Consider the following 13,246-nt stretch of genomic DNA (forward strand, 5'->3'; position numbering starts at 1 on the left):
ATATTAAATACAAATCAAACAAATAAGAGCTTTTATTTTATTTCTCGCGCCCTAGTATACCATACCCCCACTCCCTGCCCATTCTTCATTTGCTCTGTGGCGGTAGGTTAGTTCATCAAAAGACCCAAAACAAGAAGAAAACTTAAATTTCAGTTCTAGCGGCCAGCAATGCTATAACACACACACCCAAAGTATGCTGGAGGTACACCAGAAAACAGAAAAAGGCTACCAACAAATATTTTTCTCGAAACATATTGTGTGTGTACTAACACATGCCTCTGCGCTCTCTCGTGATGTCGCGTCAGTATCCGAAGTTTTGAAACTGGTAATCCAGCGTGTGACACATTCTAGTATGAACTGGCAAATCTATATACTGTATGATTAGTGGTAAAAATAAACGAAAAAGCGTTACAAATGTGTGCTTTTAAAAATAATTGGTTTCTAGTATTTATACTGTGACCGTAGCAGCGACTCACAACATTCCCCCTCCACTATGTGCTCTTCCAAATAGGTGATTAGCATTTATGATATCGTACCCATTAATGACTATATAATTTTTCTTTGTGAAGTGTGTTTCTGAAATTAGTAATTTGTCAATGTTGTTGGTTTTAATAAAGAAAGCGATGGTTGGAAGGCCCATTGGCATTCAATGTGACTATACGAAGATATACTTTCATTATTTATTTGCTAACATCAATATCATGTTGAGTAAATTGATTGTAATCTTAGACTGTTTTACTAATAGTTGTTTAATTCTGCCTAGGGCTGATTTTGCTGTCAGCTTTATATAGGTCCCGGGTCCCCAGGACATTGAGGGCAACTGTATAGCAGACGAGTGGCCTGATCTGCTACTACAATCCAACTTTCCTATGATAAATAGGATGTTCGTATCGCAATGGCCACTTGTAAGCTTATGTTAAAATAACAATACAATACAATAATATACCATACATAGGTGGCAATTAGTATCGCATAACTCGGCAAACATAGCCGACCATAGACACCTGCAGAGACGAAGAAAAGGAAGAGACGGTGGGAGATCGCAAACTTTGTAAGAGCGTATGGATGTGATAACTCTTGACACCATGTGCTACAATGCAGGAGAGGGAAGATCACCAGTGGTGCCACAACGGTTCGAGACAAATTATCTCTGGCCGTTGCGGGCATGGATTATATCGGTATCCTACAGGTAGTAGAAGTAGGGAAACGTATCAAACTTTGGGTTACTATTTCATGGCAAAGCTTAAGATCATAGCTTAAACTAATTAATTCGTAATTAATTATTACTAATCACTAAAAAAAACGAGGGGGAACGTTGTGAGTTGCTGCTGCCACCGCAACTCTACTATTATACCCGATACTTAGTCGGTATGGCTCTCCACCGGCAGACGACGCGTACATTGAGAGACAGAAAATCCGTCGTCATCGGTCGCTGCGTAGCCACTGCAAATTGATTTGTTCCTTTTGGCTATACAAATAATTGGATCTGATCCAGATTCGGCAATCACCAGATCCATGTTTTGTTATGTGCTGCCATTTTCACAACAAATCTAATGTACCCCCATACTCATTTTGAGTATCGGGTATAAAAACTATGGATTTCGGTACCTCAAATCCAGTTTAATAGCTAACATGGCAATTTTAGGTGAACATCTTCGAGATATAAAATTCACATTCAAGATTTTGAGTATGGAAATGAAACCTTCAATTATTAATCCGAGCAAGAATAAAAGAAAGCTTACCTGCTCCACCCAAAGATTGGTAGTCATTATTTGATTTTTTAAGTTCTATAAGGAAATAGTAAAAAATTTGTTATTTAAGATAAATATATATGGAGCTTATGTTCAATTATAAATGAAAAAAATCACTTTGGTGGTTTTATTGTTTGGAACTCAGTAGAAAGTATTTGTACAACAAGTATTAGACTGCATCTTTCGGCATCGAAAAATTTCGGATTATAGAATTTCGGTGTAAACTGACGATGGCCAGTTTTCAAAAAAAAAAAAAACAGGCGTCGTTGGACATTTGGCTCGCAGTAAAACAGTAAAATACCGCCGTTTAAAGTATTGATTTGGCTTGATATTCAACATCTTTTGAAGCACCCTGATTTATGGTGCTTCATCATAAAAGTTGAACTAAGCTGATCTAAGCATTTATTAAAAAAAAGGACAATTACAAACAACAAACAATAAAAATGGTTGCACAAGTGGATCAGGAGCAAACAGGATCAATCGCCAGAAAAACGCGAACGAGGAAGCAGCAGTCCTAGAAGAAAACACACAGACGCTCCAACAGCTGGTTCAACTGCTTTCGATGAAAATAAGTGCTGATGAAATAGACAAGAAAAATGATGCGAAGCTGGTAGTGGAAAATGTTCCCAAAATTATTCCAGAGTTCAACGGAGAAAATATGTCGGTACAGGAATGGTTTAATATCTTCGAGCTAAACGCTGAAGCATACGGACTAAATGACAAAACAAATTACGTGCAAGACCGAGTAAAATTGGCAGGTACAGCCGCTCTATGTATGAGTACGGCCAGTTGCGTCACCAACTTTAACAGGAGTTCGAGTGTGAGCGATTATGCAGTGCGCAAATTCACAATCAATTGTCTCGAAAGTTTTCACGAATGTATACTGCAGATGAAACGCATTGCTGCACGTGGGACAACAGGCACGGAGTCGGTGATTCGATACATTGTCGACGGACTGAATTTAAAGGGTTTTTACTGCAATTAGACTGGAAACATGTCTAAGGATTGCCCGAGTGCTGCTGACGTAAACGTTGCATACGAGGAAAACCGCCTGAAGTCTCTAAAAATTAACGACGTGCAAGTCAAGGGGCTTATAGACACCGGTGCAGATGTTTCCCTATTAAAGATGTCAGTGTTCGGTAAAATGAGTGGTGTCCATCTGCAAGCCAGCTCGTCAACTTTGAGGGGACTTGGAAACAACATCACACGCTCCGCTGGGCAGTTTACGGCAGAAGTGGAGACCGACGGAATGCGTCTGGCACACAAATTCCTTGTGGTTGGCCGATCATGCCGTCGGATGCGAATTGTTGCTTGGCTACGACTTTATATCCAAGTTCACAATGACATCAACGACAGGAGGATATAAGTTTTCTCCCCTGCCGGGGGAGGAAACTGAGGACACCAAACAGATAAGTATTTACAACGTGGTCGAAGCAAATACTGACATTCCATCGCAGTTCAGAGATGCCGTCCAATCAATGATTCAGGACTTTAGTGAAAAGAAGCAGACTGCTGTGTTCCCGATGAATGGGCCAACGCTGGGATAAAACGGCACTCATCATTAAATCTCGCCAGTAATTGTCAAGAAAAAGGATGGGAGCAGCCGGGTTTGCGTGGACTATCGTCAGTTGAACAAGATGGTCTTGAAAGATTGCTTTCCCGTTCCAACCGTTCTAGAGGTGCTGGAAAAACTGGAAAATGCGAAGGTGTTCACCATCATGGACTTCGAAAATGGGTTCTTCCACGTTCCTGTGGAGGAAGGCAGCAAAAAATATACGGCGTTTCCGAAGGAAAGCCTCTTTGAGTTTAACCGTGCGCAATTCGCAGTTCGGTTTGTGCAATTCGCCAGCAGTTGTTATCCGTTTAATAAGCTTTGTATTTCAAAACCTTATAAATGAAAACATTCTTGACCTGTACATGGACGATATCGTTATACACGCTGAAACTGACGAATGCCTGGGAAAGCTGAAGAAGGTTTTTGATGCAGCAGCTGAATACGGGCTGAAGATGAAGTGGAAGAAGTGCCGATTTCTGCAGTCGACCATTACATTTTTGGGTCATCAAGTTGGAGGAGGTGAAATCAAGCCTGGATTGGAGAAAGCCAAAGCCGTCAGCAAGTTCCCGATGCCGAAAAAAAGGCTGTGCAGTCGTTTTTATGATTTACTGGGTTTTTCCGTAAATGTCGCACGTCGACCGTTTTCCTCTGCGATGGTCCGAAGAGGGTGATGGGTAAGTGGGAATTTGGTTTTATCAATACAATAACAAGATCTTGGTCTCGTAGTACCGGCGCGCGGGGTACTGGCAATTCAATTTTCATTTCGACTATCCATCGGCTCAGACTGCTACTCTGCTATTCGTTAATGCCTTTGCATAAATAAGTAGTCCCATAATTCTACAACAAATACACGGTCCTTGCCGAAGCACAGTAGATCCTGGTCTCGGAGTATTTTCATGCTTTCAGAGGCGAAGCATAAGTGAAAAGAGAATTGAAACCCTAGGCACGCCCTCTGTCTAAGGGGCGTAACGAAGAACCTCATCATAGAACAGCTTTTTGGTCCCTCATGCAACATTTTGATATTACATAGTCTTTAGTCTTAGGTAACTGGCTAAGATTGTGGGCTGAAAAATACTGACAGAGTAATTGTGTTCGAAAGTTGCATGACCCTTGCATGTCCCTAATTGCACGATCTGGAAACAGAAGTGGGATTTGTGCCACCTCCTCCTTTGAGCAGGTAAAAGCTATACTGGCTATGACTTTACAGAATACTGCCATCCCTCACGAGGTGAAGTGGCAAAGAGCAAGACCTTAAGAACTGGAGAAGAATGGCGGACCACCGCCCAAGGTGACGTGAAAGCCATCACCTGCCAAGACGCTCGCTCTGCAGCCCTCTCCATGAAGGCGGTGACTGCACTCAAGAAGGTCTATCAAGGGGCCAAACTGGATGCCGTTAAATAGGAAGATGTACCCAGCACACCGAGGGACAGAGCGTGGGTCTCAAATCCGAAATCACTTCAATTTCGGAACCTCAGAAGGGCAAACTGGATCGTGTTCTCCCAGAGTCTCTGAACGAGATTTCCAGGGACCACGACTCACCTTGTTACAATTTTTCCCGACTGATGCATGATAAATCCATAAATCCAACCCCTCTAGCAATAACAGAGGCCATAAGAAACCTGAATGGTGGACTCCAAAACTTGGTGAACTCCGGAAAGCCTCCTACAAACTATTCAATAAAGCGAAGGCTGAGACCGTTGAGCAGGACTGGGCCGAATACACGGCCAGTCTGTCCACCTACAATAAAGAACTTAAGCAAGCCAAAGGCTTACCTCATGACGTAAGTTCTGTAACCAAATCGAGAAAAACGCATAAGCTTCGCGATTGCGCAGAGCTCTCTCGAAGACAACATCCACCCTGGGCTACCTAAAGAACGTCGACCAATCCTAGAAAGCGTCCAGCAATGACTCGCTAAATCTTCTCCTTAACACCCACTTCCCTGGCTTTAATGTAAACAGACCCAATTACTTTGAGCCTTCTGTCGTCTCAAATGCCATCCTGAACCTGCTAAGCCAGGAGAACATTTCCTGGGCGATCAAAAGCTTTAAACCATACAAGTCCGCGGGACCAGATGGCATTATCTCTGCCCAACTAATTCACGATGGACATAAAGTCATTAATTGGCTCAAAAGAATTTACGAGGGAGTCTTCTCGCACGGTACATCACTGACAGAACAAATTAATTTTTATTCCCAAGGCTGGCAAGCTCTCGCACACTGCCCCCACCGATTTCAGACCCATTGGTCTATCGTGCTTCCTTCTGAAGACAATGGAACGGCTCCGGGGGGGCTGCATCGCACGGAGAATATTTCGCCCAGTATCTCGGAGTCCCAGCATGCCTATCGGAAGGGAAGATCTACCGAAACGGCCCTACACACGATTACATCGATCATCGAAGCGTCCCTTAACTGTAAAGAGTTCACCCTGGTAGCCTTCCTCCACATAGAAGGCGCTTTTAATAATATCCTTCCGACCGTCATCACGGGCGTACTGACGAACCTGGGGGTTGACTCCATGACGTCGAGCCTAACCGATCAGCTGCTACAATGTAGGACGGTTGAGGCATCACTTGGGAGATTTGTGAACAGAGGAACAGGGCGGAGTCCTCTCGCCCCACCTATGAGCCGTGGCAGTGGCAGCGAACTGCTGCTAGCATTCTCTGGTAAGTTTCCGCAGACGTTGTGTGCATGAATGCATGACAAGCCCTCTCATGAAGATGTCCAAATGGTGAGACAAATGTGGGCTGGGAAGCAGCCCGTCTAAAGCGGAACTTGTGCTTTTCACTAAGAATACAAAGTAGCGATACTGATTCCCCTAAAACTCTGTGGGGAAGCGTTAGCCTTTAGCAACAATGGCAAGTAACTTAGCCTAAACCTCGACATAAAGCTCTATTGGAAACTGAGCATACAGGATAGAGTAATGAAGGTCACAGTTGCCCTTTACACATGCAGGAGAGCAATCGGACTTAAATGGGGGATGACCCCCTATATAGTTCGGTGGCTATACACCGCTATCATACGACCAGTCATGCTTTATTGAAGGGTAGTATGGTGGTCAGCCCTAGAAAAATAAACTTATCTCAACAAGCTCAGTAGAGTTCAACGCATGTTAGAGCTTAATTAAAGTTAATGTATCCATAGTAAGGGTCTTGTCGTATGCGCACATATCAAGCGCACATATACTGTAATCATACATTTTCATAATTCATACATTTATTCAATACAAACTACACATTGTTGTTGAGCCAATAAACTCAATTACCCAACACATTCCAAGTGCGATGTAATATGACCGCGCTTGAGTGTAGCAGGCACAATTAAAGCAGTGGCTTCTCTGTCGAAGCAGCGTCCAGTTATTTATTTAAGTTAGCCCCTAAGAACTGAGATCAGTCAGAAATAAACGGGTACCGAATGAATTCGGCTAAACAAAACTACACCTCCCGATTCTTTAAGAATACATTATTACACTCTCCGTCTCAAGGCCTTTCCAAATTTTTTCGAAATTTTGAAATACACATGTAACAGCGAGAGTGTATAGGAATGTGGATACCAAGTTTTGTTGCTCTAGCCTTAATAGGAGAGATCTGAGATTAATCTGAGATCTGTGGATGCCATACATTTTCGTTGCGGGGGGAAGGCGGTTTGGCGAATTTTTGAAATAAACAAAATATTGTTGCTCTAGCTCTTATAGTCTCTGAGCACTAGACGCTCATAGGGACGGACGGATGGACAGACGGACAGACAGGCATGGCTCAATCGACGCGGCTATTAATGCCGATCAAGAATATATTAACTTTATGGGGTCGGACACGCTACCTTCTAGACGTTACACACATCCACTTTCACCACAAATCTAATATACGCCCATACTCATTTTGAGTATCGGGTATAAAAACAGAAAAATATCAGATTTTAAAGATGTTAAAGATTTTAAAAAGAGTTTCATCGGCGCACAGCTGCATAATTTATTATACATTTTTGCAGCTCCAAGTCTATCAGTAAAGTGGCTTTGACTGGCTTTTGAATGGTTTTATCATTCCTCATCTTCAGAAGTACAATACTCCTGGCGTACAAATTTTATAGTTAAAAAACGTGAAAACACTCGTGCCTATTAATGTGAAATAAATATTTAAAATTGTAGTCAAATATAACAAAAAAAATACGAGAATTTATACACATCTTCCTGGTACTTACCACATCGATAAGTTGGGAAAGTTTTAGTTTTATGCAAACTTTAAGAACATCTGTGGTATTAACAACGGGCCGGACCAATTTATTGTAGTTGCTCAAGAGATCGTCATAAAGCCGTTTTGCATCTGGATTACCTGCAACTGCTCCATGTACCATTAGAGCGGAAAAAATCCAAGCTCTTAACGTTTCGCCTGATGTTGGCCTCATAATAAATAGTCTTATAATCTTGATTATAAGCTTCATATGGCCATACAATTTGAATATAAATGTATACTTTTAATATGTCATTGTTAACCTTATTTCAATTCTCCTTATTAGTAGTCTCTGTAAAAAAGTTTTTGTAAACTCATAATTATTTGAAACAAATTCAATAGCGTAAGTTAAATATTAAATATATATGTATGTAAATACATTAGAGTTGCTCTTATTAATACAAGTATAAGTATAAGTATACAAATTGTATTTTTTGTATAAAACAGTAAAATATAAAGTCATAAGATCATATAAGGTATGAGTGGAAAAATACAATAATCGCCAATGTTCCTTTGGCAGAATTGATTTTTTTAAAGATTTATTACACTAACATTTCGCTAATTTCGCAATTTCCGCTAACATTTCAGCTCGATTGGTTATTATTTAAGCCAACAATAAAAAGTTAACATTCAATTTTTCATACTAATGAGCAATTACACGTGCAGTGTATTAAAAAAACCTATTATATTCATCCAAAAATGCTTTCGATACTTATTCCACCGTTGAAAAAATATTCCAATCGACCTAAAAAATTATGTGTGAGAAAGCTTTAACAGAATTAGTAATTATGGCGATACTTCCACCTAGTGATTAAGCTTTTTTGTTGGATCATCACTCTCCTCAAATTTAGAGAGAAATGTTGCCGTCAATAAAACAAACAAACGTCAATCCTAAAAGCTTTGTGCCTTTTCTGACGATCCCAGTAAAGTGTAGCAAACCCATGCATGTACATATGTAATACTCTGTTATATATACATATAAACCCATATATAAGCGCGTGTATAAGCGCAGTGACATAAACCACTATTGTTTATGTTACACATTCCTTCTGAACAGCAACATGATCTGCCTCTTGAGCGCGGATCAGCTAGCTGCCCAAACTGCTGATCAAGCATTTCTCCAAAACACAGGCAGAACCCAAATGTTCTCATACCGAGGCTAATGGTCTCTTCCAATAGGCCACTTAATGCTGATCATGCATTTCCATAGACTCAGGCAGAGACCGCTAGCACTAATACTGAATTCTTATTCGCCAAGAATATCATTACGGGGCTAAGCTTGAAAATTTATTTAGTGAATGGAAAAACAATAATAAAACTGGAGACTGGAAAGCTTAAAGGTCAATCAACCCAACTTTTTCTGATAGATCTAGCGCTTTAATTTTTTTTAGTGAACTATGATTTTTTTTCATATGGTGGATTCTTTTCTAAAAATTTTTAGACTGGTATTTTTATACTCGATACTCAAAATGAGTAAGGGTGAATATGGATGTGTGTAACGTCAAGAAGGAATCGTTTCCGACCCCATAAAGTAAATATATTCTTGATCAGCATCAACAGCCGAGTCGAATGAGCCATGTCTGTGTGTCCGTCCGTCCGTCTGTCCGTCTCTCCATTCCTATAAGCGCCTTGCGCTCAAAGACTATAAGAGCTAGATCAACGACATTTTGTATTCCTGATCGGCTTTGCCAATTGCTAAAAGTTGGAGCAACCAAATTTGATATCCACACTCCTGTCATATTAAACCTTCACAAGTGTATTTCAAAATTTCGCTTCACCCCTTTCCGCCTTCACAAAGGACGAAAATCTGTGGCATCCACAATATCGCACTACAAATAATATTGAACTAAAAACGCGCAATCATAAAGAATGACCATCTCTACCAGATTGCCGAATCTGGATCAGATCAGATTATTTGTTTAGCCAAAAGGAATAAATCAATTTGCAGTGGCTACGCAGCGCCCGAAGACACGTTCAGACACGTTTTCTGTCTCTAACTCACGTACTCTTTTGAGTTCAATGTAGCCATTTATCGCTTTATGTATCGGGTATAAATGTTGAGTTGCGGTCGAAGCAGCAACTCACAACGTTCCCCCCCGTTTCTAATGTTTTTTTCAGAGGTTGTGCATCTTAACCATTGTTCTAAAATGGTGGAGCAACTCTTGGCACTTTGTGTTGACGATGATAATCCGCAAAAAATACAAGACGCTTGTATGCGCCAATCTGCAAGACACCTCTCCACAGTTAACAGATGGCGGGCTACTTGGGAAGTTGCATTTACTGGGCATCTGGTAAAATTTACATTACCCGATTTACAGATGTAGCCTGTAAGTAGTGTTTGATGCGGTTTATGATTAAGATGCCTGTCCCACCGTGTGCTTTTTCATCCGAATGATCTGTTCCATATAATGGATGTGTTTGCCGTATAGGAATCATGTTAGCCCAAGTTTATGCTGTGAAACGACACTGGCATTCTACAGAGATGCATGAGATTTTGTACACTTGTTTTGCTAAATAACATAAAGTCTATCATACTTTGCTACAGAGTAAATATCATTGCTTCAATAGGGCTTTGTGACTGATCTGGGGGCTGCTGAGAGTTTACCATATTCGGCTGGGTTGGCTTTTCTAGTCATTTTTTTAAAACACTAAAAAAAGCTATCTATATGGTGTTTGGGGGATCAAAAACCTAGCCGCTTTTGCGAAGATTAGGTCAGGTGTGATTTGGGATCATACAAATTCGTTGGGTCTATTGTGAGAGCTGGCCGCTATTACTCGGGGAACTCCTTGGAAACTGGACAGCCTCTATAGTTCCCTGTGAGGTATCCTCCACAGCTTCCACATTTCTGCAGACTGACCCTAGAGTACGTAAGTCCTGTTATGCCCATATTCCTGGCAATTTGTGCATTGCCCTGGACTATGGCGTTTATGCGTTTCTTCTAAAGTGATTCTGGGGTGCTACAGGAACTGCAGTTTGTAGATTGAGTGTACTTCGTTTTGCTTTAAAGTTCATATGTATGTCTGGCTCGATCTCGACCATGAAAAGTCGTTTTGGCTTTTTGCTTCTGTTAATAATATTTTTTACTGTCTTGGCTACAAAGCCTTTTTCCCTTAGCGCATCTGTGATTTCAAATATTTTAACGTCTTCGGACAAAATTAAAAGCTTTCGCACTAAGTTGGTGTTATGGATCAGTAACAATATCAATGGTCTATCAAATTTGCAAGACAAATTTGTAGATATGCGCGGTCTTCTTTGCCCATCCCACCGTAACAACATAAACTGAGATAAAACTAATAGTTATATGCAGAACACCAAGGACTTCAGACTTATGTACAATATTTATTGTATAAGTTGCATAAATCATATGTATACTGAGCACCGCGAAACGTGCACTGAGACTTACATATGTACTGTGTATGTATGTAAGTTACGATTTGTTGCAAAGTTGAAAGCGTGCAAATAAAGGACTTTGGGAACAAGTTTTCGGAAGCCGGAATAAAACTAGCTCTATCCCTTTAGGGATATTGTACGATTTTTTCGAACCGTGAACGGAACACCTACAAGCCGTATTTGTTTTTAAGTACTTGGTAATAACATACATACAATAGTATATCATAATCTTACAAATAAATCAACCCTTAAAGTTTATCAGAATATTTACATAAAATCTGTGTACAATCGCTAGTTACATAACAGCTCTTTGGATTGCAATTAAATAGCTCTGGTGGATGAAATCCGACTAATTAAACTATGTATGTGAAAACGATATACATACATACTTTTACTTAATAAGTACTTCTACATTGCATGTAAACCGTTATTTATACAGTGAAAGACAAACTCATGCCTTGCAATGTTCGGACATTTATTCCAAATTACACAAAAAACGGTCACCAAAAACAGTACTAGTCACCAAATGATGTAAAATACCTTTTTATATATTTAACACAAAAATGTACTGGAAATTTATATGTTCGACAAATTGAACTGTGATACATATGTATGCATCTGAATGTTACTTTGTACATTGCATTTTCTAACATATTAAAATAAAGAAAAAAACTTTTGAAACAGTTGTGTTCTTATAAAACAACGTTAAATCGATTGTCTTTTAAAACTGGGTGTAGGATTCACTTGGAAACCTCACAGCTCTCTTCCAGTCAGAAAATGACGACTGGAAGGATGCCTGGACGAAAAATTCCTCCCTGAACTTTTTTAGAATACAGTATAATACCAACAAAAAAATACTAAACTTTTATTTACAATTTGAAATGTTGTAATTTATTAAATGTAGAATTTCTTATGAAAAGAGAAGGGAAAAAGAAGAACGAATTTAAATTGAACGAGGGGGAACGTTGTGAATTGAGGTGGGTACCGCAACTCTACAGTTATACCCGTTACTTAGTCAGTATGGCTGTCCTCCGGCAGAAGCCGCGAATATTAAACGACACGACAACGAATGCGTGCGAAATTTTGAGATATACGTTTTATAGTGAGATCTAACAGAAGTGCGGATACCAAATTTGGTTACTCTAGCGTTAATAGTCTCTGAGATTTGTGGATGCCCCAGATTTTCGTCCTTTGCGGGGGTGGAAGGGGGTGTGGCGAAATTTTGACACAAAACGGTCAAGGTCCGATATCACAGGAGTGTGGATACCAAATTTGGTTGCTCTGGCTCTTATAGGTTCTGAGATCCTTGAACTCATATTTTGCAATTGGCAAAACCGACCATGAAGAATGTGTGTTAGAAAGAGACAGAGCGAGAAAAAATTAAACTGTTTTCTTGATTCTGGCTATAATAATTATACGATCTGGTTCAGATTTGGTTTTGCACTCTAGAAGATATAATCATTCTCTACGATTCAGCGTTTTCAGTTTTCTCGAATCTTTGAAATTGTGAATGCTACAGATTTTCGCCCTTTGTGGGGGCGGAAGGGCGGGGCAAAGTTTTGAAATATTTTTGTAGCAGTGACATATCACAGAAGTCTGGATCCAACACATCGTTGCTCTATCTCTTATAGTCTTTGAGCACTAGGCGCTGAAGGGGACGGACAGACGGACGGACGGACGGATGGACGGACGGACGGATGGACGGACAGACGGACAGACAGACAGACGGACAGACAGACAGACAGGGCTCAATCGACTCGGCTTTTGATGCTAATCAAGAATATATATACTTTATGGGGTCGGAAAAGATTCCTTCTGGACATGACTCTATCCATTTTCACCACAAATATAATACACTCCTATACTCATTTTGAATATCGGGTATAAAAAAAAAACAAAAAAACACATTTATATTATTGTTTTATTTATGATATCTCTCTAATACATAAATATGTTTTGGGTCGTCGTCGTTGCCCGAAATTTTACTTTCTCGTGAGTAAAATATCGGGCGACGACGACGCAAAATATTTTGTTTAGAATAGAGAGAAACTTTTTCCACGTATACAAAGCAAAAAGGCTCCGTTATTTTGAAATCACATAAATTGGGGCTCCCGTTTACACATTCCGCAAGATTTATTCGTTGTCAGAACGAAATGAAAAGTAAACGGCTTCCTATGCAACAAAACGAACCTAAATTGCAAAAGGAAGAAAATATATGACTTATTTGATGCAAACTTATTTGATGTGAAAACTTGAGCACTTTTAAACGAAACGTTTTGGCTAAAAACGTAATCCGGAAGTACGTGAAAAACGGAGCCTGCGTGATA

The 13,246-nt window shown here is 40.1% G+C and overlaps 1 protein-coding gene across 5 annotated transcripts in view; it reads right to left on the reverse strand.

Annotated features, from left to right (window-relative positions):
* LOC6591470 (acetylcholine receptor subunit alpha-like) overlaps nucleotides 1-11,506 on the reverse strand; it is a 55,482-nt gene extending 43,976 nt beyond the window's left edge. The window contains exons 1-3 of one of the 5 annotated variants that reach the window (XM_026984411.1): nucleotides 11,460-11,506; nucleotides 7,500-7,820; nucleotides 1,743-1,787 (exon numbers count right to left, since the gene is read on the reverse strand). In XM_026984411.1, the coding sequence (XP_026840212.1) occupies nucleotides 1,743-1,787; nucleotides 7,500-7,739 (285 nt within the window). In that variant the 5' untranslated portion in view covers nucleotides 7,740-7,820; nucleotides 11,460-11,506. Of the gene's footprint in view, nucleotides 1-1,742; nucleotides 1,788-7,499; nucleotides 7,821-11,459 lie in introns of those variants that run through there. The other 4 variants (XM_026984407.1, XM_026984406.1, XM_026984409.1 and 1 more) reach the window with 4 other exon arrangements.
* Nucleotides 11,507-13,246: the final 1,740 nt, after the last annotated feature.

This window comes from Drosophila persimilis, unplaced genomic scaffold (genome assembly GCF_003286085.1).
Source record: "Drosophila persimilis strain 14011-0111.01,24,50 unplaced genomic scaffold, DperRS2 tig00000000-arrow-pilon, whole genome shotgun sequence".
Classification (NCBI taxonomy): Eukaryota; Metazoa; Arthropoda; class Insecta; order Diptera; family Drosophilidae; genus Drosophila; species Drosophila persimilis.